At 47.6% G+C, this 27,403-nt stretch overlaps 1 protein-coding gene and 7 non-coding genes across 9 annotated transcripts; 1 reads left to right on the top strand and 7 right to left on the bottom strand.

Moving 5' to 3' along the window:
* Positions 1–608: 608 nt before the first annotated feature.
* RPS7 (ribosomal protein S7) lies at positions 609–21,006 on the bottom strand. 2 transcript variants are annotated; one of them, XM_063915467.1, is made up of 7 exons: positions 20,902–21,006; positions 19,930–20,011; positions 18,814–18,885; positions 17,681–17,824; positions 2,542–2,606; positions 1,317–1,467; positions 609–719 (listed from the first exon to the last, which is right to left on the bottom strand). In XM_063915467.1, exons 2-7 carry the CDS (start codon positions 20,002–20,004, stop codon positions 642–644), a joined length of 585 nt encoding a protein of 194 aa, XP_063771537.1. In that variant the 5' UTR covers positions 20,005–20,011; positions 20,902–21,006; the 3' UTR covers positions 609–641. The 2 variants fall into 2 exon arrangements, with proteins under 2 accessions (XP_063771537.1, XP_063771536.1); XM_063915466.1 differs by having other exon boundaries at positions 1,314–1,467.
* LOC134913597 (small nucleolar RNA SNORA73 family) lies at positions 825–1,046 on the bottom strand. Its single transcript, XR_010177304.1, has one exon. It is a non-coding gene; the product is annotated as a small nucleolar RNA SNORA73 family (small nucleolar RNA).
* LOC134913602 (small nucleolar RNA SNORA73 family) lies at positions 2,213–2,434 on the bottom strand. Its single transcript, XR_010177308.1, has one exon. It is a non-coding gene; the product is annotated as a small nucleolar RNA SNORA73 family (small nucleolar RNA).
* Positions 5,071–5,292, bottom strand: LOC134913600 (small nucleolar RNA SNORA73 family). Its single transcript, XR_010177306.1, has one exon. It is a non-coding gene; the product is annotated as a small nucleolar RNA SNORA73 family (small nucleolar RNA).
* LOC134913401 (U5 spliceosomal RNA) lies at positions 9,961–10,075 on the top strand. The gene has a single exon (XR_010177166.1). It is a non-coding gene; the product is annotated as a U5 spliceosomal RNA (small nuclear RNA).
* LOC134913603 (small nucleolar RNA SNORA73 family) lies at positions 18,165–18,386 on the bottom strand. Its single transcript, XR_010177309.1, has one exon. It is a non-coding gene; the product is annotated as a small nucleolar RNA SNORA73 family (small nucleolar RNA).
* On the bottom strand, positions 19,549–19,770 carry LOC134913598 (small nucleolar RNA SNORA73 family). Its single transcript, XR_010177305.1, has one exon. It is a non-coding gene; the product is annotated as a small nucleolar RNA SNORA73 family (small nucleolar RNA).
* LOC134913601 (small nucleolar RNA SNORA73 family) lies at positions 20,178–20,399 on the bottom strand. The gene has a single exon (XR_010177307.1). It is a non-coding gene; the product is annotated as a small nucleolar RNA SNORA73 family (small nucleolar RNA).
* Positions 21,007–27,403: the final 6,397 nt, after the last annotated feature.

Here is a 27,403-nt window from a genome sequence, read left to right on the forward strand (position 1 = left end):
AAGGACCCTTAACAGTGCGCGTTTTCCACATCTCCTTGGTGGTGCACAGGCTTAATTACTAACCATCACTATAAGTGCATCACAGAAGGTACTAATTTCAACTTGTGATTCTTTGAGACATGGAAAACAGGGTGATACGTTATACCTGCAGACAGGATGTTGACCGCCAGTAACCCAACTGCAGTATCCTGCCCGCAAGAATGCTGGCAGTGGGGCGAGCGCCAAGAGTCCCCTTGCGGGCTCAGTAGCTCGCCACAGGACCTATTCCCACTCTATGGGTATCATGGACACCCACTAGTGGGAATAGCCCTGGGATTCCGGCTGGCGGCATGGTCGGCTGTCGGGCTTCCGGCACCTGTATCATGAATGCCGGGATCCCAACAGTCGCCATTTTAACTACATCCCCTGGAAAATGTGTGCTGCAAGTGTCCAAAGACAACTGGAGTTAGGAAGCCATAAGCTAGTGAAGGGTTATACTGAAGTTCTCCTCTAGCCCAGTCAGTCATGAGAACAGCTGCCCCCACTGTCTACATGTTAGTAAAGAGATTACACAAGAGCAAGTACCTGGTACCCACATTTGTTACATCCATAAGAGACAGACACAAAAATAACAAGTACTTTTTATTCGTTCATTTTGCACTTTACAGCTGGAACTCAGGGAATTCAAAAACCACATCTTTGCCTGTGAGCTTCTTGTAGACACCCGAAAACGTTTCAACCTAGATGGTAGAAAAAAAAAGAAGAAAAAAAAAAATGACACTTCCAACATCCAAGCACTTAACACAAAGTGGAAGTCAACACTAACATACACTTTATGGCAAAACATTTGTATCCTGCATGGTTTGTCTCCCCAGTCATAGCCCGAGAGCTCTGGGAAGGTGTAGGAATATACAGGATGCCGTCCACACCAGCCACAGGGCTGGGAACGTGCATGTTATCCAACGTCGTGGAAGGGGACTGTACATCACTGCGCCCGCAGACGCTACGCTCCCATACGCCACATGGACAGAGCCTGCGAGAGTGACCTCACAGGGTATCCACGTTGGTTATGTTTGTAGTCTTAAGTTCAGCAATATTGCATTGAAGTGCAGTTGTACTAAGGGGTAACTTGGTATATCATCTAAGTAATTTTGCATACTTAGTGGTTTGTAATGGCCAAGTATAATGAAGCACATGCTATGAATCATTAACAGAAGATTGCATATTAACGCTTAATACCAGCTCTCAAGTCTAGTACATCCAATAAGAGCAAGTAGGCCAAGGGTTTAAACATTTGCTGTATAATTCAGGAAGTACATGGATCCACAACTTACTACCTTGTGTTCAACATTGTTCTGTTGTGCCTTGTCCAAATGGACTTTGATAAGCCGACTGCCGTCCAACTTCACACGGATTCTTTTACCCACAATTTCACTTGGGAACACTAGGTCTTCAAGGATGGCATCATGTACTGCAGTCAAGGTACGGCTAGAACGAAAACATTGCATTAGTGCCACAAGCATACCAACACATGCACTTCCAAATACTACAGTCAAGAGTGGCTACTGAAGCATGTCAATTAACAGAGCATATGGTCCAGGGTGGGGAACTAAACAGTCAGGAGTTAGTGCACAGCAGATAGGATTAAAGGTAGAGGTACAAGGGAGGAATTCAATTAACAGCAGTAATTTACCGGAGGCTAATTGAAGCACCAAATCTAGTCAATTAGGCTGCAATTAATGGGCATTTCTTCTTGAGCCTCAGCAGGTTAACTGCAGCCTGTTTGAGGGTGGTGCGACCATGTTAACACCTAGGTCTGGGAACTTATCCCACATACTCTGGGTTAAAACAGCAATTTACTGGGTGAGAAAAGGGCTTTAATTAAAAAACCCTGGCCATTAAAGAGAGGCTACAAACTTTATCACGGCTAGTTGAATTACCCCCTAAATCTTCTACATAGGTTATGTAGGGTACATATACAGCGCATTCAGAGAATAGTTTGCATTAAGGCCATACATTGTGATATTTAGTTATCTTCTGATCCATCCACTGAACTTCTCAAATATGGATTAAGCCCTGTACTGCAAAATTAAGACACTATCACTAAAATGATGTCCTGCATGGTATGTCTCCCAAGTCACTACTCTACTAAAGTAACCAGTTGTTTCATAAATTCCCACTTCACATTAGCCTGCCATCAATGGATCAACTTGAACACTTAATTTAAGAAATAGCATGTATCCTGCATGGTTTGTCTCCCCAGTCACAGCCCGAGAGCTCTGGGAAGGTGTAGGAATATACAGGACGCCGTCCACACCAGCCACAGGGCCGGGAACGTGCATGTTATCCAACGTCGTGGAAGGGGACTGTACATCACTGCGCCCGCAGACACTACGCTCCCATACGCCACATGGACAGAGCCTGTGAGATTGACCTCACAGGGTATCCACGTTGGGGCCAAGTCTTTGTATTAAAAGACTCAAATTATAAATGGTTAAGTTGCACTTGCTACAGTAGGCTGCATAAATTGTAACAGAGGATCAATTTAATATTGACCTTTACCTTCTGGGCCGCTTCTGCTTGTTTTTCGTGCGGCTTTTTCTTGTTGGTTTGGACAGAATCCTTCTCTAGAGGAAAAAACGACTCCCATAAATATTGTTACACTCACAAATCAAGATTCACCACTAATGATTGGAGAATATTAACCAGCACCTGGCACATGTTCCCTTAACTATTTCTTCACCAATCCCAATTAACTTGCAATCTAGAGCTAACAGTGTGGTGGGCAAATACCATCCACACTTACTACCATGGAGACAGAAGAGAAAGTGCCCCCACCACCGCATACAGCTCCCAGTATCTATTTGCACCGTAATATATATGAAACATAGAATGACGGCAGATAAGAGCCACTTGGCCCATCTAGTCTGCCCCTTTATCCTTTGGGTAATCTCAACCCTTTTTGAACCTTAATTCTTTGTAAGGATATTCACATGCCTATCCCAAGCATGTTTAAAACACTCTACAGCAGGGGTGTCAAAGACAAGGCCCGCGGGCCGAATCCGGCCCGCCAGACCTCGTCTGATGGCCCGCGGCTGAAGAGCGGCGAGAACCGCTTCAAATGTAAGTCAGCCCCTCTCCCTTCCTCTCTTTCTCTCTCTCTCCCTCCTTCCACCACCTGCCGCTATGTGTAAAATGGGGACCTGTGCCTGCCCTATGCCTGCCGCAATGTGTAAAATGGGGACCTGTGCCAATGTGTAAAATGGGGACCTGTGCCTGCCACAATGTGTAAAATGGGGACCTGTGCCAATGTGTAAAATGGGGACCTGTGCCTGCCACAATGTGTAAAATGGGGACCTGTGCCTGCCATAATGTGTAAAATGGGGACCTGTGCCAATGTGTAAAATGGGGACCTGTGCCTGCCACAATGTATAAAATGGGGACCTGTGCCTGCCACAATGTGTAAAATGGGGACCTGTGCCAATGTGTAAAATGGGGACCTGTGCCTGCCGCAATGTGTAAAATGGGGACCTGTGCCAATGTGTAAAATGGGGACCTGTGCCTGCCACAATGTGTAAAATGGGGACCTGTGCCAATGTGTAAAATGGGGACCTGTGCCTGCCGCAATGTGTAAAATGGGGACCTGTGCCTGCCACAATGTGTAAAATGGGGACCTGTGCCAATGTGTAAAATGGGGACCTGTGCCTGCCGCAATGTGTAAAATGGGGACCTGTGCCTGCCACAATGTGTAAAATGGGGACCTGTGCCAATGTGTAAAATGGGGACCTGTGCCTGCCACAATGTGTAAAATGGGGACATGTGCCTGCCACAATGTGTAAAATGGGGACCTGTGCCTGCCACAATGTGTAAAATGGGGACCTGTGCCTGCCACAATGTGTAAAATGGGGACCTGTGCCTGCCACAATGTGTAAAATGGGGACCTGTGCCTGCCGCAATGTGTAAAATGGGGACCTGTGCCTGCCACAATGTGTAAAATGGGGACCTGTGCCTGCCACAATGTGTAAAATGGGGACCTGTGCCTGCCGCAATGTGTAAAATGGGGACCTGTACCTGCCGCTATGTGTAAAATGGGGACCTGTGCCTGCCGCAATGTGTAAAATGGGGACCTGTGCCTGCCGCAATGTGTAAAATGGGGACCTATGCACTATAAAAGGGGGCACATGGCTGGGCACTATAAAAGGGGGCACATGGCTGGGCACTTTAAAAGGGGGCAGATGGAGCGGCACATATAAGGCAGGTGGAGCGGTAAATTTTGGATATACTGACCTACAGATACAACCGGCCCTTTGATGGGGACCAAACTGCTGATGCGGCCCCCGATGAATTTGAGTTTGACACCCCTGCTCTACAGTCTTAACCTCTACCACCTCTGATGGCAGACTATTCCACTTATCCACTACCCTCTCTGAAGTCATTTTTCCTTAAATTTCCCCTGAACCTCCCCGCTCCAGTCTCAGTGCATGTCCTCGTGTTCTATTGCTTCTCTTCATTTGAAGAATTTTTCCCTCCTGAACTTTGTTAAAATCCTTGGTATATTTGAAAGTTTCTATCATGTCCCCCTTTCCCTTCTCTGCTCCAAACTATACATGTTAAGATCTTTTAGCCTTTCCGGGTAAGTTTTGTGATGTAGGCCATGCACCATTTTAGTTGCACTTCTTTGTACACTCTCTAATATATTTATATCCTTCTGGAGATATTGTCTCCAGAACTGGGAACACATTACGTTCTGTTTCACCACGGTGTAACGTCACAACTCAATGTAGTACTAAAGGCAGGAGGGATACATAGGAACACCAACCCAGGCCATCCTATCTATAGTAACCATGCAGTATAACTTTACATAAAACTTAATTGCTAGAAGAGTCTGCATTAATTATGCAGAAGTAAAGAGCATTGTTTTGTTATTTTCATGGGTTGTATATGGCAATGGCAGCTTCTTGGGCAGCAGGTAGTTCAAGTCACATAATGACACTATTGCCAACAGCTCACATAAGGCTGAAGACTACAGGGAATCAATCACAATAAAATCTGCAGAAATAAAGCCACTATGCAGAGTAATGTATTGTACATATATGTATCCTGCATGGTTTGTCTCCCCAGTCACAGCCCGAGAGCTCTGGGAAGGTGTAGGAATATACAGGACGCCATCCACACCAGCCACAGGGCCGGGGACGAGCATGCTCTCCAACGTCGTGGAAGGGGACTGTACGTCACTGCGCCAGCAGACGCTACGCTCCCATGCGCCACACGGACAGAGCCTGTGAGAGTGACCCCACAGGGTATCCACGTTGGTTAAGATAAATTAACAGTTCTGAACTCATGCAGCAGATTTCCCTGGGAAACACCAGTTAAATATAGATCAAGTAAACGTGGCTGTGACATAGCAATACGAAAACCTAAGACTTCTCAGTACTAAAGCTGGCCATACACCACATTATTTGTCCAACCAGCTAGCTGGTTGGAACAAAAATCTGGTAATGTATGGGAGCAAATGAGTCTACAATTTTGTTCCTAATGCCAAAGACAAAAATGGCCGTTTGGACAAATTTGCTAAATCAAATGGATTTTATTAAACGTATTTGTCTGAACGTCCATTCACAGTTTACCAGTGCTTGGGAGAAAATGGCAGATGGTCATTTACTCCCATCCATTACCAGATTCTCGTTTCAACCAGCAAATTGGTTGGCATGTTAGACAGAAATTCTTAACGTATATGGCCGGCTACAGAGTAACAAAGTCCCATCCCCCTGAACGGACAGCTTCAATCTATGCGCACTGACTATTTAAATCTGTCACTGACTGATGAATGATAATGTGGTTCTAATGAATCAAACTAGATTAAAAATAAGAATTTACTCACCGGTAATTCTATTTCTCGTAGTCCGTAGTGGATGCTGGGTACTCCGTAAGGACCATGGGGAATAGACTGGCTCCACAGGAGACTGGGTACTCTAAAAGAAAGATTAGGTACTATCTGGTGTGCACTGGCTCCTCCCTCTATGCCCCTCCTCCAGACCTCAGTTAAGGAAACTGTGCCCGGAAGAGCTGACACTACAAGGAAAGGATATGGAATCCCGGGTAAGACTCATACCAGCCACACCGTACAACTTGTGATAACTATACCCAGTTAACAGTATGAACAACAAATGAGCCTCATTAACAGATGGCTCATAACAAAACCCTTTAGTTAAGCAATAACTATATACACGTATTGCAGAGAGTCCGCACTTGGGACGGGCTCCCAGCATCCACTACGGACTACGAGAAATAGAATTACCAGTGAGTAAATTCTTATTTTCTCTGACGTCCTAGTGGATGCTGGGTACTCTGTAAGGACCATGGGGATTATACCAAAGCTCCCAAACGGGCGGGAGAGTGCGGATGACTCTGCAGCACCGCATGAGCAAACTCAAGGTCCTCCTCAGCCAGGGTATCAAACTTGTAGAATTTTGCAAACGTGTTTGACCCCGACCAGGTAGCAGCTCGGCAAAGTTGCAATGCCGAGACCCCTTGGGCAGGCGCCCAAGAAGAGCCCCCTTCCTCGTGGAATGGGCTTTTACGGATTTAGGATGCGGCAGTCCAGCCGCAGAATGTGCAAGTTGAATCGCGCCACAGATGCAGCGAGCAATAGTCTGCTTAGAAGCAGGAGCACCCAGCTTGTTGGGTGCATGCAGGATAACAGCGAGTCAGTATTTTTGACTCTAGCAGTCCTGGAAACAAATTTTCAGGGCCCGGACTACATCCAGCAACTTGGAGGCCTCCAAGTCCCGAGTAGCCGCAGGCAGCACAATAGGTTGGTTCAAATGAAACGCTGATACCACCTTAGGGAGAAATTGGGGACAAATCCTCAATTCTGCCCTGTCCCTATGGAAGATCAGATAAGGGCTTTCACATGACAAAGCCGCCAATTCTGACACACGCCTAGCCGAAGCCAAGGCCAAATATATATGACCACTTCCCACGTGAGATACTTCAACTCCACGTTCTGAAGTGGCTCAAAACAATGTGATTTTAGGAAAACCAACACTACGTTGAGATCCCAAGGTGCCACTGGAGGCACAAAAGGGGGCTGAATATGCAGCACTCCCTTAACGTCTGAACTTCAGGCAACGTCTTTCCTAGCCTTTAACAGCGTAGGAATAACGCCCTTTTCCGTTAGGATCCTTCAAACGCAGCCGCGGTAAGTCTTGGAACAGACAGGGCCCCTGCAGTAACAGGTCCGTCTGAGACACAGAGGCCATGGGTCCTCCGAGATCATTTCTTGTAGTTCTGGGTACCAAGTTCTTCTTGGCCAATCCGGAACTACGAGTATAGTTCTTACTCCTCTCTTACTTACTATCCTCAGTACCTTGGGTATGAGAGGAAGAGGAGGGAACAAACCTACTGGTACACCCACGGTGTCACTAGTGCGTCCACAGCTATCGCCTGAGGGTCTCTCCTGGCGCAATACTTTTTTTAGCTTTTTGTTGAGGCGGGACGCCATCATGTCCACCTGTGGCCGTTCCCAACGGTTCACAATCTGCGGGAAGACTTCTGGATGAAGTCCCCACTCTCCCGGGTGGAGGTTGTGCCCCGGGTGGAGGTTGTGCCTGCTGAGGAAGTCTACTTCCTAGTTTTCCACACCCGGAATGAACACTGCTGACAGTGTTAGCACGTGATACTCCGCCCATCGGAGAATCCTTGTGGCTTCTGCCATCCTGCTTCTTGTGCCGCCTTGTCGGTTTACATAGGCGACAGCCGTGGTGTTGTCTGACTGAATCAGCACCAGCTGGTTTTGAAGCAGGGGTTCTGCTTGCCTTAGGGCATTGTAAATGGCCCTTAGGTCCAGAATATTTATGTGTAGGGAAGTCTCCTGACTCGACCATTGTCCTTGGAAATTTCTTCCCTGAGTGACTGCTCCCCAACCTCGGAGACTTGCATCTGCGGCCCTCGAGAAGATGAGCACTCTGCAGCCACCACAGCAAAGACACCCTGGCCCCGGGGACAGGGTGATCAGCTGATGCATCTGAAGATGCGATCCTCACTTGTCTAACAGGTCCCACTGAAAGTTCCTTGCATGGAACCTGCCGAAGGGAATTGCTTCGTAAGAAGCTACTGCCTTTTCCAGGACTCTCGTGCAATGATGCACCGACACCTGTTTTGGTTTTAGGAGGTCTCTGACCCGAGTTGACAACTCCTTGGCCTCCTCCTCCGGGAGAACCACCTTCTTCTGTTCTGTGTCCAGAAACATGCCCAATATCAGCAGACGCGTCATAGGAACCAGCTGCGACTTAGGGATATTCAGAATCCAGCCGTGCTGTTGTAGCACTTCCTGAGATAGTGCTACTCCGATCAACGACTGCTCCTTGGACCTCGCCTTTATAAGGAGATCGTCCAAGTAAGGGATAATTATAACTCCCTTCTTTCTTTTTCATCCACTAGGGGTCACTGGAGTACTCTTGGGATATGGACGGCATAGCAGAAACAAAGGCACTGAATATTTAAATTTAGAACTCTCCACCCCTCCATATCCCAGAGTACCTCAGTGTACGACCTCAGTGTTTTTTCTGTGCTCAAAGCACCAACATCGGCTTGTGGGAGTTCCCACACTTTGTGGAAGATTTTATTAATTTTTCATTTTTACTTTTTATTTTTTACTTTTTTCAAAAGCACATCCCTTCCCAGTTTCAGGAAAAACATGGGTCCGGGATAGTGCCGCTGCACGGGCAGCGCATGGCGTGTCGGTCCTCACAAAGAGCACCCTCACAGCCACAGGCAGCCCACTGCTCCTGCAACAGCTAGACGGAGCTTATACATAGAAGCCCCGTCGCAGCCATGACTGGATGACTGAAGAGCTGGACGGAGCTTACACATAGAAGCCCCGTCGCAGCCATGACTGGAGAGCTGGACGGAGCTTACTCATAAGAAGCCCCGTCGCAGCCATGACTAAGATCACTGGAGAGCTGGACGGAGCTTACACATAAGAAGCCCCGTCGCAGACATGATCAGGGATACAAGCAAGGTAGGCTGGGGAACGGGGCGGTCAGCGCAGGCTGCCGCCCCGCTATGTTGGTTTTAATATGCCGCTTCCGCCGCTCATCCGCCCGCCACAGCCCCAGCCGCTACGTCTGCAAGCTCCATACAGCGCTACGTCCGCCCGTCCCAGCCGCTCCGTCCGGCCGCCCAGCGCCATACGGCCGCAGACGCTCCCTCAGTTCTCAGCACTAAGACGGTGATAACCGGGCCGCCGCTCCGTCCGGCCGCCCAGCACCATCCACCCGCAGATCAGTGCCAGCGCTAAGAGGCTGCAGGAAGGCCTCCCTGCAAGTCTTCCCGGGCTTCCCGCAGAGACACAGCGTTACAGGGGGGAAGAGGGGCGGTGGAATCTGGCGGATCACAGCGGCAAGGGTATGTAAAATACCTATATGAACAGCAGCACAGTGTATATGCAGCTATATATATGTGACAGGTATTTATAATGTATGTAACCTGTCCTGTGAGTTTCACTGTATAATAGGCTATTGAGCCTATATTACTGTCTGTGATTATCACTGTATAATAGGCTATTGAGCCTATATTAATGTTTGTGATTATCACTGTATAATAGGTTATTCAGCCTATATATTAATGTCTGTTATTATCACTGTATAATAGGCTAGTGAGCCTATATTATTGCTGTATAATAGGCTATTGAGCCTATATTAATGTCTAATTATATTCATAGAGCATGTGTTGTACCCTGCCTGTGATTATCACTGTATAATAGGCTATATTAACACGGAAACAATTGTAACTTGTTCTGTAATTATCAGGGTCAGCATGGCAAAGGGGCCATTTTAACCATGCTTCCTGTTTTCCAGTTTGTAATTCTGGAACATTCCTGCCCTACATCTCTAAGCCACCAGAGGCGCAGGGGTGTTAGTGGGAATTTGGTTCGGGTTTCACATAAGCTGCCCATGTGAACTGCTTTTCACATAAAGAATACTCTGGTTTGTCTTCAGATCGAATAAATCTTTCGCCTTTTACTAAAGATTTCCGTGGAGAGGAACAACCATGAGTTTCATATAATTTTTTGATGCCTGCCTACGGCTGGGCTTAATATGCTTTTCAGCAATAAAAATATATATATATGACACATAATAACTTCAATAAGTCGTGCAAGTGTCTGTCCGTTGCCTATTGTGGTGTCTGTCTGCATAGCGAGTAAGGCTCTAGCGCAGACTAAAAGTAATTTTAAAGATCCTATGTTAAGCATTGGCAATTCAAATTAAAGGAGCGGTAACATCGGAGTCTCGGAAGTTACTCCGCCAGCTCTAACGAAGGACAGTCTTTCCAAAGGGCCAATTTCCCTTTGGGTACCAGGGTGTTTATTTAACTGGTCTTATAATTTAATGCACGATTCTATGTCAAATCTCACAGCGATAACTACGAGTGAGAAGGGAACATTAGACCAGCACTCAGATAGTGCGGGGTTTTTGACAACCATACATTGCTAAAACCCAGTGAGTCAATGTCTCCATTTTTACAGAGACTGAGTAGACTCTAACCACTATTTAATCGTTTCCACATCTAAATGACGCGATCCACCATTGGTGAATTAGTCTGTGTCAAACATTATAAAGACCCAATATACATTTGGGTCACTAGACTCTGTATGGAAACAATGACGATCACTGTTAATGAGAAGCTGCAGAGTATATCTGTAAAGCTTCTGCTAACGCCGGTTACTTCGATTCTCACTTTTCATCGTCGCTAGTTTCAGCACGACAAGGCCAGAGCTTGTTTGGTCCTAAATTTGATATTCAGCCATTACCGCATCCAGTATCAAAACGGAAATACTTGTGCCGGCGTTTAATCCCTTTAGACTTCAGTTTTTTTCAAGGCGGTGGTACAAAAACAATCACGCCTTGTAACGACAGGACGCTACAGTCAACAAGCCAGTGGCTTGACGACCTATTAGGCCATCTCCATTTTCCAATTGTGGAAGCGCGTCTTTACACGTTACATTTGCAGGGTTTCCAGACATCAACTCATGGATGTCTCCGCTATTTACAGATTAAATGACAAGACTGCCTCTGTCGAACGGTTTGGCAGGTTGCCATTTAGTCTCTGCTGGTTTCAGCTGTTTTTATTTCCAGGCATAGTACACCAACAGAGTCAGGGTTACTTATTCCCCTCTGTTTGGGGTAACAAAACCAGACAGCTCCGTCACAGTCTCAATCAGCAAGTCACTTACTGCAGTTTGAAAAAGGATTTTCTGCGGTTAGTATTTGCATATTTGGAGCCACAAAATTGCATAATTGCACTTGATCTTCACAATGCGTATTTACCCATTCCGGTTTGGTCATCACAGGTTCTAGCGTTTGCAAAACGCCACAACCATTAACCATTTCAGGTTCTACCATTTGGCTTCTTGTCAACGCCTCGGGTATTTACCAAAGTGATGTTGGTGAGGATAGCTCATCTCAGAGCCCTGCCAGTGACAATCGTTCCATACTTAGACGATCTGCTCATAAGAACTCTGTCTCAGAGTTCCTCTTACTTGCGCTACTAATGTATACTACGGTGGCAGGTCAAGTTCAAAAACAATCGCATCTAATTCCGTCTGAACGGCGTCAATTCCTAGGTAAGATTATAAATACGGTAAATCAGACATTTACCTACTACACCAGCAAGAACAAATATACCATCTAGTAATTAGTGCAAAAGCCACGCACACTAGCGGTACATTGGTGTATTCGCCTGTTAGGAATAATGATGTGTTTTCAAAGCGCTTTAGTTCGCCGGGCTTCACTCGCGTTTCCCACAGGGGGGCGAGGGTGTATATACTCTGGACGAGAGTCTCAGAGGTTCAGGAGTTGTAGTTAAAAAAGGTCAGCGACAGGAGTTCTAAAGCGGATCACGACAGATTGCTGTCGATAAATGTCCTGGAACTCCGTGCAATTTACAATGCACTACATGCTTCGCTTTCAGTCTGACCAAGTGCAGTCAGACAACGCAACGGGAGTTGCATACACAACAACCAGGGAGGACCAAGAAGCCGCATGGCAATGCGGCAGGTAGCTCGAATCCTCAATTGCCCAGAACACCATTATGTGATGTTGTCGACGGGGTTCATTCCGCTAGTGGACATCTGTTAGACAGATGATCTCACCCGTCGGGATTTATATCCTGAAAACTGGGCATTAAATCCAGAGGTGTTTCATATGTGAATCCACAGGTGGGGTTACCCTCAGGTATACATGAGGGCATCTCGCCACAATTACAAACGCTCAGTATGTGTACAGAACGACAGATCACAAGGGCAGTGGCGGTGGAGGTTCTCACATTCGTGTGGTCATACATCCTCGTGTATCTGGCTCCACCATTTTCCGCTGCTCTCTCCGTTGCTAAAACGGATCATAAGACAGTTCGTCACAGTCATACTAGTGATATCTCATGGGTTTCGGAGAGCTTGCTTCTCGAATCTCCAAGGAATACTTGCACACGATCTTGGCCCGCTCATAATACGTCCAACCTGTTACAACAGGGACCGTTCTTTTACCCCTATTTACCTATGTACCGCGGCTGCGGTTGACGGGGTGGGGGTTCAGACCGCCCTCTTAAGAAAAGAAATAGGGCATTACAGTATCGGTTATACCAACCATGTTACGAGCTAGGAAGCCGCTTACGGCAGCTCATTATTACAAAATTTGGTGTGCCTATATAGGTGGGTGTGAAGCTCGGAAGTTTCCGACATCATCTTTCAAGTTACCCGTATTCTGTTATTTTACAGACGGGGTGAGATGGAGAACTGAGTTTATCTGCACTGAGGGTGCAGGTATCTGTGTGGTCAAGTTATTTTCAAAGACGTTTGACTCTATTGCGTCAGTACACACCTTTTCTACAAGGTGTCATCAGAGTGCAGCCTCCATTTATCCCACCTACAGCGCCATGCGACTTGAGGCTGGGTTCAGATTTCTTACAGTTTTCATATTTTGAACCCTTACAACAAATGGGGATTAAGTTTCTCACTTGGAAAACGTTTTCTTCTAGCCTTAGCTTCGGCAAGGGTTTTGTTTTCATATTTGGGTGCCTTGTATTCCAAGCCACCGTATTTCAGTTTTCTCATGTCAAAGCAGAACTTCGGACGAATTCCGATTTCTTATTCTTCACATCAATAAACCAATAGTGGTTCCTGTGTTGACAGCACATTCTAGAATTCTGAATGTGGTACACGCATTACGCGTCTATATGTCCCGAACGTCTACAGTACGTAATACGGATACGTTGCTTGTTCTCTATAATGCGGCCAACTGGGGTTAGCCAGTTTTCTCAGCAGACATTATCCAGTTGGATCAAAATGACTACAAGTCAGGCTTACTTGAAGGCTAAGTTACAGTCGCCTTCGTCAGTAATAGCTCATTCCGCAGGTTCTGTGGGAATGTCAGGACCAGCTGGTCGTGGAGCGTCTACGACGCGGCTACATAGCCTTCAGTGCACACGTTTGTGCGCGTTTACACGTTATTAAACGGTTGCGGCATCAGCATCTAGCTTTGGCTGCCTACTGTTACAAGTGTCAAACAGCTCTCCCGCCCACAAGGGAAGCTTTGGTACGTCCCAAGAGTACTCCAGTGACCCCTAGTGGATGAAAAAGAAAATAGGATTTTGGTACTTACCAGGTAAATCCTTTTCTTTGAATCCATAGGGGGCACTGGACGCCCACCCAGAGCAGTTTTACCTGGGTTGTGTTAAGCTCACAGGAGCTTAGGGTAACACATTTTACCTGGTTTGTATTAAGCTCAAAGGAGCTTATGGTAACACATTTTCACCGATTGGTTCAAATTATAAAGGTCTATCGGTTATGGTGTCAACTGTTTAGTTGACAGTAACGTTATGCGTCAACTTTGTTGTTGTCCGTTATGTTATAGGAATTCTCCATTGTCAACCTCTCTATAGTAGTTCGCTCAGTAAAAACACTGAGGTCGTACACTGAGGTACTCTGGGATATGGAGGGGTGGAGAGTTCTAAATTTAAATATTCAGTGCCTTTGTTTCTGCTACGCCGTCCATATCCCAAGAGTACTCCAGTGCCCCCTATGGATTCAAAGAAAAGGATTTACCTGGTAAGTACCAAAATCCTATTTTCGAAGGAAATCATCATTTTGGAACACACCCTCGGTGCCGTGGACAGACCAAACGGCAACGTCTGGAATTGGTAATGGCAGTTCTGTACCACAACCTTGAGGTACTCCTGGTGAGGTTGGTAAATTGGGACATGTAGGTAAGCATCCATGATGTCCAGTGATACCATGTAATCCCCCTCTTCCAGGCTTGCAATAACCGCCCTGAGCAATTCTATTTTGAACTCGAACTTCCTTATACAAGTGTTCAAGGATTTCAAATTTAGAATGGGTCTCACCGAACCGTCTGGTTTCGGTACCACAACATTGTGGAATAGTAACCCCGTCCCTGTTGAAGGAGGGGAACTTTTATTATCACCTGCTGGAGGTACAGCTTGTGAATTGCCGCCAGTACTACCTCCCTGTCCTGGGGAGAAGTTGGCAAGGCTGATTTGAGGTAATGGCGAGGGGGAGACGCCTCGAATTCCAGCTTGTATCCCTGCGATACCACTTGTAGAACCCAGAGATCCACCTGTGAACGAACCCACTGGTCGCTGAAGTTCCAGAGACACGCCCCCACCGCACCTGGCTCCACCCGTGGAGCCCCAGCGTCATGCGGTGGACTCAGTAGAAGCAGGGGAGGATTTTTGTTCCAGGGAACTGGCTGTCTGGTGCAGCTTTTTCCCTCTCCCCCTGCCTCTGGGCAGAAAGGAAGCACCTTTGATCCGCTTGCCTTTCTGAGGCCGAAAGGACTGTACCTGATAGTACGGTGCTTTCTTAGGTTGTGAGGGAGCCTGAGGTAAAAATATCGATTTCCCAGCTGTTGCTGTGGATACGAGGTCCGAGAGACCATCCCCAAACAATTCCTCACCCTTATAAGGCAAAACCTCCATGTGCCTTTTAGAATCCGTATCAACTGTCCACTGCTGGGTCCATAATACCCTCCTGGCAGAAATGGACATTGCATTAATTCTAGATGCCAGCCGGCAAATATCCCTATGTGCATCCCTCATATATAAGACGACGTCTTTAATATGCTCTATGGTTAGCAAAATAGTATCCCTGTCGAGGGTATCAATATTATCTGACAGGGTATCAGACCACGCTGCAGCAGCACTACACATCCATGCTGAAGCAATTGCAGGTCTCAGTATAGTACCTGAGTGTGTATATACAGACTTCAGGATAGCCTCCTGCTTTCTATCAGCAGGCTCCTTCAAGGCGGCCGTATCCTGAGACGGCAGTTCCACCTTTTTTGACAAGCGTGTGAGCGCCTTATCCACCCTAGGAGATATCTCACAACGTGACCTATCCTCTGGCGGGAAAGGGTACGCCATCAGTAATTTTTTTAGAAATTACCAGTTTCTTATCGGGGGAACCCCACGCTTCTTCACACACTTCATTCAACTCATCTGATGGGGGAAAAAACACTGGCTGCTTTTTCTCCCCAAACATAATACCCTTTTTAGTGGTACCTGGGTTAATGTCAGAAATGTGTAACACATTTTTCATTGCCGTAATCATGCAACGGATGCCCCTTGTGGATTGTGTATATGTCTCATCCTCGTCGACACTGGAGTCAGACTCCGTGTCGACATCTGTGTCAGCCATCTGAGGTAGCGGGCGTTTGTGAGCCCCTGATGGTCTCTGAGACGCCTGGGCAGGCACGGGCTGAGAAGCCGGCTGTCCCGCGGCTGTTACGTCATCCAGCCTTTTATGTAAGGAGTTGACACTGTCGGTTAATACCTACCACATATCCATCCACTCTGGTGTCGACCCCGCAGGGGGTGACATCACATTTATCGGCACCTGCTCCGCCTCCACATAAGCCTCCTCATCAAACATGTCGACACAGCCGTACCGACACCGCACACCCACAGGGAATGCTGACTGAGGACAGGACCCCACAAAGTCCTTTGGGGAGACAGAGAGAGTATGCCAGCACACACCACAGCGCTATATAATTATGGATTTACACTAACACAAAGTGATTTTTCCCTATAGCTGCTTTACATGTATAGTTTGCGCCTAAATTTAGTGCCCCCCCCCCTCTCTTTTTAACCCTTTGAGCCTGGAAACTGCAGGGGAGAGCCTGGGGTGCTGTCTTCCAGCGGAACTGTGAAGAGAAAATGGCGCCAGTGTGCTGAGGGAGATAGCCTCGCCCCCTTCACGGCGGACTTCTCCCGCTCTTAAATTATTATGGCAGCGGATTTTTGCACATATATAGTTTATTAGACTATATTATGTGCTTTTTGCCAATTTAAGGTACTCTAATTGCAGCCCAGGGCGCCCGCCCCCCCCCCCCCCCCCCCAGCGCCCTGCACCCATCAGTGACCGGAGTATGTGGTGTGCATAGGGAGAAATGGCGCACAGCTGCAGTGCTGTGCGCTACCTTAATGAAGACCGGAGTCTTCAGCCGCCGATTTCCAGGACGTTCTTCTTGCTTCTGGCTCTGCAAGGGGGACGGCGGCGCGGCTCCGGGACCGGACGACCGAGGCTGGGCCTGTGTTCGATCCCTCTGGAGCTAATGGTGTCCAGTAGCCTAGAAGCCCAAGCTAGCTGCAAGCAGGTAGGTTCGCTTTTCTCCCCTAAGTCCCTCGCAGCAGTGAGTCTGTTACCAGCAGATCTCACTAAAAATAAAAAACCTAATAAATACTTTCTTTACTAGAAGCTCAGGAGAGCCCCTAGTGTGCAACCAGCTCGAGCCGGGCACAGATTCTAACTGAGGTCTGGAGGAGGGGCATAGAGGGAGGAGCCAGTGCACACCAGATAGTACCTAATCTTTCTTTTAGAGTGCCCAGTCTCCTGCGGAGCCCGTCTATTCCCCATGGTCCTTACGGAGTACCCAGCATCCACTAGGACGTCAGAGAAAGGTTCATTCTGCTGCATATATACATAGGCTTACCAGTCAGAAAGAGACATTAAAGTATCAAAAAAGTGTATGCCAATAAACAGCACATTTAACTACACAGATAAGAAAAATGTGGCCACAAATTCACAGGGAAACATTGCTATGCAGCCATTACTTCAACGTGTCAAAATCAGTTACTGGGAAAGTTCTGCATTAAACCCATAACAGAATCCTAACTCATCCTTACACACAGCTTAGATCATGCGTTCACACACTTCACCCCCCAATGCACCCTAACAGTCCAGGTTTTAGGGATATCCATGCTAATGCAGAAATGTTTAGATCAAACCGACTGAGTTATCAATTAAGCCACGTGCTCAGATTTAAAACCTGGATTGTTTGGGTACCTTGAGGAACGTTTGGGAACCATCCCTATGAGCCAACATTAAGTATCTGTTGAAGTCATTAAAGTGCAGCACAGTGGCTAGCATAGTTTCCACAGCGCAGGGGTCATGCATTCTATTCTGATTTTTGCACGGTCTTAGCCTTCTTTGCAGCAATTTCTCCTAAGGCAAGTTGAAATCCCATAGTTAACCGGCTTCTGAAGAACATATGTACAGTAGTGTGTGATGGGGAATTAAGGCTATGAATGAGGCCATCTACCCTGGAAAGAACTGCGTAATGAGCAGATATACATATAAGCAATACTGCAAGACCCTGTACTACAAGCAATATCTCATCCCATTTACCTGAGCAATGAAGACCACGTGTTTACCGCTGAACTTCTTTTCAAGCTCACGCACAAGTCTCACTTGGATCTTCTGGAAGGACTTCAGCTGAGGAACTGGAACGAAGATGATTATTGCTTTCCTACCTCCCCCGACTTCAATTTCCTGTGAGGAATAGACAGCAAAATAAAAAACTACACCACCGCCTTCCCCAAGCCGTCAGACTGTTACAGCCAACTAGAACTATTCCATCATCTGGGAATGTGCTGCATCACTGTTCTATAAAACCCACCACTGCCATTACTAGCAATCCCCCAGAGGGACAGGAGATATTCTATATTAGTGGCTACTACAGCACCATGCAAGCAGCAACAGGTAACGTGCTGAAGATACTCTACAATAAGCTCAAAGCTTTGCTTCAGAAAACACATCAATACCAACATGAGATAAAGGTCAATTGAGCGCCTAACTGTACTTCCAGATATATTAGCCAAACATTTAAGGAGTATGTATCCTGCATGGTTTGTCTCCCCAGTCACAGCCTGAGAGCTCTGGGAAGGTGTAGGAATATACAGGACGCTGTCCGCACCAGCCACAGGGCCGGGAACATGCATGTTATCCAACGTCGTGGAAGGGGACTGTACGTCACTGCGCCAGCAGACGCTACGCTCCCATGTGCCACACGGACAGAGCCTGTGAGAGTGACCCCACAGGGTATCCACGTTGGTTAAACGTCATTACAGATGCGGTCTCAACACTACATACTCCACTATGTACAGTGCTAGCAAAAACAAGTTCTTATACAAGTGAAGCCCACCATTAAATTTGGTCAACTTAAGTATCTGCAAGACTATGCAACGCCTTAAACTCTCACGGTGGCCCTTTAGTCACATCATTAATAGAAAATACTCGTAAATAAGTGTAGTGTCACAAACATCGCTAACCCATTATGAAGTAACAGATACATAGTGTGTAGTAACAGATTTACTATATGTGGCCCAATGCGCTACCTGCTAGTTACAGACGGCTAAACTATTTTATTACCGAATGCTAGATGTTTACAGCATTCTTAAATGAAAAACATAACATCCCATTAAGTCTAAATGCCAACGTGTACACCCCATCATGCAGGCCTATAAGTATTTATTCCGTACCTTTGCTGCAGTAATATTTAGTTCCCTTAATTGAGCTTTAAGGTCCGAGTTCATCTCCAGCTCCAGCAGAGCCTATAGGGGAAGAAAATAAAAATGTAACCACATCATAAACTGAATAAAGCACATTCTAAATTACCTTTCACAACTGGGGGTCTTTTCTATACTGGTTTACCACAAATCTGCAGCAAGGGTTATTTGCCGGATTGCAAATAATCAGCAATGTGAATTTTAATTTAGCTGCAACACTGACTTATTGGAGTTTTACGAACTGTAAGGTGTCTGCTTTAAACCCTATGTGCACCAGGGGTAAAAACATTAGCATTTTTAATAAATAGGTTATTCAAGTTTATGATCAAACTGATACAACCAGATTGTACGCGTTGATGACTTCAAACAATGGGGTCGATTCAATTCACCAACCGTTGAATAGCGCCGGGAGTTAGCCTCCGTCACTATTCAATTCAGCTCAAGCTAAGTCGGCGAAGGTCCGTTCTCCAGGACTTAACAGGTTGAATTGTCGGGAGAACAGGCATTCTCCAACTTAACTCCACGCCGCGATGCTGATTCCCGACAGAATCAGCCTCGCGCCGGCCGCATTTGTCGGATTTCTTCTCTCATCCCCCACGGGTGAGAAGAATTCCAGACAATTGAGGGTCACTTGTCGCTGTATTGAATAGCGTGGGGAGCTAACTCCCGGCGCTTTTCAACTGTCGGTGAATTGAATCGACCCCAATAAGATGTATCCTGCATGGTTTGTCTCCCCAGTCATAGCCCGAGAGCTCTGGGAAGGTGTAGGAATATACAGGACGCCGTCCACACCAGCCACAGGGCCGGGGACATGCATGCTCTCCAACGTCGTGGAAGGGGACTGTACGTCACTGCGCCAGCAGACGCTACGCTCCCATGCGCCACACGGACAGAGCCTGTGAGTGTGACCCCACAGGGTATCCACGTTGGTTCCTTAGCTAGGATCTGCACACCCAACATAAAGACCCATCAAAGGGATTTTACTTTTTCACCAAGTCTCATTCAACATATGCATCCAAGTACCACAAAAGCATAGTGGCCAACACTGGTCCCCATTTGTAACAGATTACACTGTAGAGATCTACTCACCTGGGAAATGCCGGACTCAAACTCGTCCGGCTTTTCGCCATTTGGCTTCACGATTTTGGCGCTTGAACTGAACATGGCCTTCCTGCAGCAAGAGAAGGAGGTAACCAGTGAGTGATCAGGGCATTATTGAACTTTAAACATGTTCCCTCACTCGGTTATACACGAACTATTCTTTATTTCATTCACTAACTCGGCCCAAACCAACCCCACCTGGCCAAAATTGGTTTACCGTTAATGACTGATAAAGGGCATGTATCCTGCATGGTTTGTCTCCCCAGTCATAGCTTGAGAGCTCTGGGAAGGTGTAGGAATATACAGGACGCCGTCCACACCAGCCATGCGGCCGGGGACGTGCATGCTCTCCAACGTTGTGGAAGGGGACTGTACGTCACAACGCCAAAAGGCGCTACGCTCCCATAGGCCACCTGGACAGAGCCTGCAAGAGTGACCTCACAGGGTATCCACGTTGGGTATGAATCGCAGTAGAGGTCTGCTAAGGAACACCAGTAACACAGGATGCCACAATGGGTCAAGACACCACATAAAGAGACAAATACCCAATACTATGCAATATACAGGGTGGACCTGCCCCATAAGCGGATATGTGCTTTTACTTATGTACTATGCATGCTACATACTACAGCTAGGGTACAGTTACCAGCACCCCGCAGCCCCCATACACATTACTCCAACATACATACTAAGAGGGGAGCTGCACCCCACGTGGACTCTCACCGCCCGCGTCTCCACGCGTTCTGACCCCACACGGCCACCATCACTCCCCGGCCGCTATATGCAGCTTAGCCACAATCCGGCGCCATCCCCTCTAGACACGGCCCCCGGCGGGGAAGCCATCCTATCCCTGGGAAGAGGGGACCCGCCGCCGCCCGCATTTGCCGGTATTTCGAGCCACGGACGGAAGGGAAACGTAGATACGAGACACATTAGCTCCCGAGGATCCGACGCACTCACCGTCCTCTCTCAGTGACGGCCTAGGAAGAGAGCGAGATCCCGCGAGAGCGGCCCAGATCTCGGAAAGGCGAAAAGGACGTCGGGAAATCTGCGGAAGGTATTTGAGCGCGTCGCCCCGCCTCTAGCGCGTCACGACTTAAGGGCTGGCGGAACCCCGAGTAAGGGCGGAAGTGCTCATTCAGACTGAGGGAACTCGATGCGATCACACAGACACAATGCAGCTACACAGAAAGTTGTGCTTGATCGCCACAGGTTACTAATAAGCCAAACAGTTGGTGATATGGACCCAGGTCCTCTCCACAAAGGCTAACTAGACGTTATAGTGCTAGATCGGGTATGGGTCATTAGGTCGACCACACTTTGGGCGATAGTCATTAAGTCGACCACTATTGGTTGACATGGTCATTAGGTCGACATGAATTGTTTTACTTTTTTTGGTGTCGTTTTCTTCGTAAAGTGACGGTGAACCCCAATTAGTGCACCGTGTCCCCTTGCATGAAAAAGTTACAAAAATGAAAAAAAATTGAAAATCTCATATCGACCTTTTCCCATGTCGACCTTGTTCATGTTGACCTAACGACCATGTCGACATAGTGACCATGTCGCCCAATAGTGGTCGACCTAATGACCGTATCCCGCTAGATTGGAAGTATCTCTTAAAGAGGACTTGGATTTATGACTCAATTTACATTAAGCAAATAAATATACCCAAGCGTTACATGTAAAATGTATACTATACTTAGATGCTAATAAGCAGCACTATATAAAACAATATATTATACACAGATTTTCTAATACATTGGTTACATCCCCTCTGTACAGTCCACACATGTCCCCACACATTTTCTTTCTTCACTTTCACCTCCTCCTGACCCCAGGCCAACATCACTGTGGGGTATATTCATTGTGAAACAATTGCGAAATGAGAATATTTAGTTTTCAATTCTCATTCTCCCATTTCACTATTTTTTCGATATTAAGGAAGCCACCTTTGTAAAATTATCACTTCCAAAAAACTGCTTCTTTTGCAAGCAACTTTTTGGTGAAGTAAAAGTTTTCCTCCAGCTATTTTAGTATGGGGAGTGTAGAAATTGTGACTAGTAAAGGATAATGAATATGCCCCTGTGTAACCATATCATACGAGAAGCAGTTTCCCGGCTGTCGGGATCCCGATGGTCAAGGTACCGACACCGGAATCCCGACAGCCAAGGGAAACCTGGCGAGGAATCCCCACTTGGGGGGTGGTCCACGCCACCCCCCAAGGGGGAATAAATTAGTGTGTCGAGCAAGCCCGAAGCGTGGCGAGCGCAGCAAGTCCACGCGGGGACACGCTGCGCTCGCTGTCGAGATCCCGCCTGTCAGGATTCCGGTGTTGGTCTTATGACCACTGGGATCCCATACTGATTCCTATCATACAGTCCACCAAAAACCTTTGCAATCTGGTGTACAATTATGCAATAGGTAGCACCTATCCCTGGCCCTCATTCCGAGTTGTTCGCTCGTTGCCGATTTTCTCTATATTGCGATTAGTCGCTTACTGCGCATGCGCATGGTTCGCAGAGCTCATGCGCTTAGTTATTTTACTCAAAAGTTAGGTCTTTTACTCACGGCATTACGAGGATTTCTCTGACGTCCTAAGTGGATGCTGGGGACTCTGTCAGGACCATGGGGAATAGCGGCTCCGCAGGAGACAGGGCACAAAATTAAAAGTTTGACCACTAGGTGGTGTGCACTGGCTCCTCCCCCTATGACCCTCCTCCAAGCCTCAGTTAGGTTTTTGTGCCCGGCCGAGAAGGGTGCAATCTAGGTGGCTCTCCTAAAGAGCTGCTTAGAATAAAAGTTTGTTAGGTTTTTTATTTTCAGTGAGTCCTGCTGGCAACAGGCTCACTGCAACGCGGGACCTAGGGGAGAAGAAGCGAACTCACCTGCGTGCAGGATGGATTGGCTTCTTAGGCTACTGGACACTAGCTCCAGAGGGACGATCACAGGTACAGCCTGGATGGGTCACCGGTGCCGCGCCGCCGACCCCCTTGCAGATGCCGAAGAGAGAAGAGGTCCAGAAACCGGCGGCTGAAGACTTCTCAGTCTTCATGAGGTAGCGCACAGCACTGCAGCTGTGCGCCATTGCTCTCAGCACACTTCACACCGCGGTCACTGAGGGTGCAGGGCGCTGGGGGGGGGCGCCCTGGGCAGCAATGTAATTACCTTTACTGGCTAAAAATACATCACATATAGCCCCTGGGCTATATGGATGTATTTAACCCCTGCCAGGATTACAGAAAAAAAACGGGAGAAGAGCCCGCCGTGAAGGGGGCGGGGCCTATCTCCTCAGCACACAGCGCCATTTTTCCCACACAGATCCGCTGGTGGGAAGGCTCCCAGGCTCTCCCCTGCACTGCACTACAGAAACAGGGTTAAAACAGAGAGGGGGGGCATTTTTTGGCGATATTATTATATATTAAGCTGCTATAAGGGAAAACACTTACTATAAGGTGGTCCCTGTATAATTATAGCGCTTTGGTGTGTGCTGGCAAACTCTCCCTCTGTCTCCCCAAAGGGCTAGTGGGGTCCTGTCCTCTATCAGAGCATTCCCTGTGTGTGTGCTGTGTGTAGGTACGTGTGTGTCGACAGGTATGAGGACGATGTTGGTGTGGAGGCGGAGCAATTGCCTGTAATGGGATGTCACCCCCTAGGGAGTTGACACCGGAATGGATGGCTTTATTTATGGAATTACGTGATAGTGTCAACACGCTACAAGGTCGGTTGACGATATGAGAAGGCCGGCAAACCAATTAGAACCTGTCCAGGCGTCTCAAACACCGTCAGGGGCTTTAAAACGCCCATTACCTCAGTCGGTCGACAGACACAGACACGGACACTGACTCCAGTGTCGACGGTGAAGAAACAAACGTATTTTCCGGTAGGGCCACACGTTACATAATCACGGCAATGAAGGAGGCGTTACATATTTCTGATACTACAAGTACCACAAAAATGGGTATTATGTGGGGTGTGAAAAAACTACCTGTAGTTTTTCCTGAAATCAGATGAATTGATTGAAGTGTGTGATGAAGCGTGGGTTACCCCCGATAGGAAGTTGCTAATTTCAGAGAAGTTATTGGCATTATACCCTTTCCCGCCAGAGGTTAGGGCGCGCTGGGAAACACCCTCTAGGGTAGATAAGGCGCTCACACGCTTATCAAAACAAGTGGCGTTACCGTCTCCTGATACGGCCGCCCTCAAAATCCAGCTGATAGGAGGCTGGAAAATACTCTAAAAAGTATATACACACATACTGATGTTATACTGCGACCAGCAATCGCCCCAGCATGGATGTGCAGTGCTGGGGGGGTTTGGTCGGAATCTCTGACTGGAAATATTGATACCCTGAATAGCGAGCACTCTGGCATCAAGGGTAAGTGCGCTGTCCATTTCTGCCAGAAGAAGTTTATGGACGCGACAGTGGTCAGGTGATGCGGATTCCAAGCGGCATATGGAAGTTTGCCGTATAAAGGGGAGGAATTATTTGGGGTCGGTCTATCGGACTTGGTGGCCACGGCAACAGCCGGAAAATCCACCTTTTTTACCTCAGGTCACCTCCCAACAGAAAAAGACACCGTCTTTTCAGCCTCAGTCCTTTCGTTCTCATAAGAACAAGCGGGAAAAAGGCCATTCATATCTGCCCGAGGCAAAGGAAAGGGTAGAAGACTGCAGCAAGCAGCTCCTTCCCAGGAGCAGAAGCACTCCCCCGCTTCTGAAAAGTCCTCAGCATGTCGCTGGGGTCTTACAAGCGGACTCAGGTCCGGTGGGGGGGTCGTCTCAAGAATTTCAGCGCGCAGTGGGCTCACTCGCAAGTCGACTCCTGGATCCTGCAGGTAGTATCACAGGGGTACAGATTGGAATTCGAGACGTCTCTTCCTCGCAGATTCCTGAAGTCTGCTTTACCAACATCTCCCTCCGACAGGGAGACGGTGTTGGAAGCTATTTACAAGCTGTATTCCCAGCAAGTAATAGTCAAGGTACCCCTACTACAACAAGGAAAGGGGTATTATTCCACGCTGTTTGTGGTACCGAAGCCGGACGGCTCGGTGAGACCTATTCTAAGTCTGAAATCTTTTGAACACTTACATACAAAGGTTCAAGTTCAAGATGAAATCACTCAGAGCAGTGATAGCGAATCTGGAAGAAGGGGACTTTATGGTGTCCTTGGACATCAAGGATGCTTACCTCCATGTCCAAATTTGCCCTTCAAACCAAGGGTACCTCAGGTTCGTGGTACAAAACTGTCACTATCAGTTTCAGACGTTGCCGTTTGGATTGTCCACGGCACCCCGGGTCTTTACCAAGGTAATGGCCGAAATGATGATTCTTCTTCGAAGAAAAGGCGTATTAATTATCCCTTACTTGGACGATCTCCTGATAAGGGCAAGATCCAGAGAACAGTTAGAGGCCGGTGTAGCACTAACCCAAGTAGTGCTGCAACAGCACGGGTGGATTCTAAATTTTCCAAAATCCCAGCTGAGCCCGACGACACGTCTGCTGTTCCTAGGGATGATTCTGGACACAGTTCAGAAAAAGGTTTTTCTCCCGGAGGAGAAAGCCAGGGAGTTATCCGAGCTAGTCAGGAACCTCCTAAAACCAGGAAAAGTGTCAGTGCATCAATGCACAAGAGTCCTGGGTAAATGATGGCTTCTTACGAAGCGATTCCATTCGGCAGATTCCACGCAAGAACCTTTCAGTGGAATCTGCTGGACGAATGGTCCGGATCGCATCTTCAGATGCATCAGCGGATAGCCCCGTCTCCAAGAACAAGGGGGTCTCTTCTGTGGTGGTTGCAGAGTGCTCACCTTTTTGGAGGGCCGCAGATTCGGCATTCAGGACTGGGTCCTGGTGACCACGAATGCCAGCCTGAGAGGCTGGGGAGCAGTCACACAGGGAAGAAATTTCCAGGGAGTGTGGTCAAGCCTGGAGACTTCACTTCACATAAATATACTGGAGCTAAGGGCAATTTACAATGCTCTAAGCCTGGCAAGACCTCTGCTTCAGGGTCAGCCGGTGTTGAACCAGTAGGGCAACACCACGAAAGTCACCCACGTAAACAGACAGGGCGACACAAGAAGCAGGAGGGCAATGGCAGAAGCTGCAAGGATTTTTCACTGGGCAGAAAATCATGTGATAGCACTGTCAGCAGTGTTCATTCCGGGAGTGGACAACTGGGAAGCAGACTTCCTCAGCAGACACGATCACCACCTGGGAGAGTGGGGACTTCATCCAGAAGTCTTCCACATGATTGTGAACCGTTGGGAAAAACCAAAGGTGGACATGATGGCGTCCCGCCTCAACAAAAAACTGGACAGGTATTGCGCCAGGTCAAGAGACCCTCAGGCAATAGCTGTGGACGCGTTGGTAACACCATGGGTGTACCAGTCAATGTATGTGTTTCCCCCTCTGCCTCTCATACCCAAGGTACTGAGAATTATAAGGCGAAGGGGAGTAAGAACGATACTCGTGGTTCCGGATTTGCCAAGAAAGACTTGGTACCCGGAACTTCAAGAGATGCGCACGGAGGATCCGTGCACTCTACCTCTAGACTTACCGCGGCTGCGTTTGACGGCATGGCGGTTGAACGCCGGATCCTGAAGGAGAGGGCTCCGACGGAGGAATTTCAACTGGGTCGATTCCTACATTTCCTGCAAACAGGATTGTCTATGGGCCTCAAATTGGGGTCCATTAAGGTTCAAATTTCGGCCCTGTCGATTTTCTTCCAGAAAGAATTGGCTTCAGTTCCTGAAGTCCAAGCTTTTGTCAAAGGAGTACTACATATACAGCCCCGGTTGTGCCTCCAGTGGCACCGTGGGATCTCAATGTAGTTTTGGGATTCCTCAAATCCCATTGGTTGAGACACTCAAATCGGTGGATTTGAAATATCTTACATGAAAAGTGACCATGCTACTGGCCCTGGCTTCGGCCAGGAGAGTGTCAGAATTGGCGGCTTTTTCGTACAAAAGCCATATCTGATTTTCCACTGGGACAGGGCAGAACTGCGGACGCGTCCTCAGTTTCTCCCTAAGGTGGTATCAACACCTGAACCAACCTATTGTAGTGCCTGCGGCTTCTAGCGACTTGGAGGACTCCAAGTTGTTCGACGTTGTCAGAGCCTTAAAAATATATATATATATATATATATATATATATATATATTTCAAGGACGGCTGGAGTCAGAAAGTCTGACTCGCTGTTTATACTGTATGCACCCAACAAGCTGGGTGTTCCTGCGTCTAAGCAGACGATTGCTCGTTGGATTTGTAGCACAATTCAACTTGCGCATTCTGTGGCAGGGCCTGCCACAGCCAAAATCTGTAAATGCCCACTCCACAAGGAAGGTGGGCTCACCTTGGGCGGCTGCCCGAGGGGTCTCGGCATTACAACGCTGCCGAGCAGTTACGTGGTCAGGGGAGAACACGTTTGTAAAATTCTACAAATTTGATACCCTGGCTAAGGA

The sequence above is a fragment of the Pseudophryne corroboree genome, chromosome 4 (genome assembly GCF_028390025.1).
Source record: "Pseudophryne corroboree isolate aPseCor3 chromosome 4, aPseCor3.hap2, whole genome shotgun sequence".
In the NCBI taxonomy this organism is placed as follows: Eukaryota; Metazoa; Chordata; class Amphibia; order Anura; family Myobatrachidae; genus Pseudophryne; species Pseudophryne corroboree.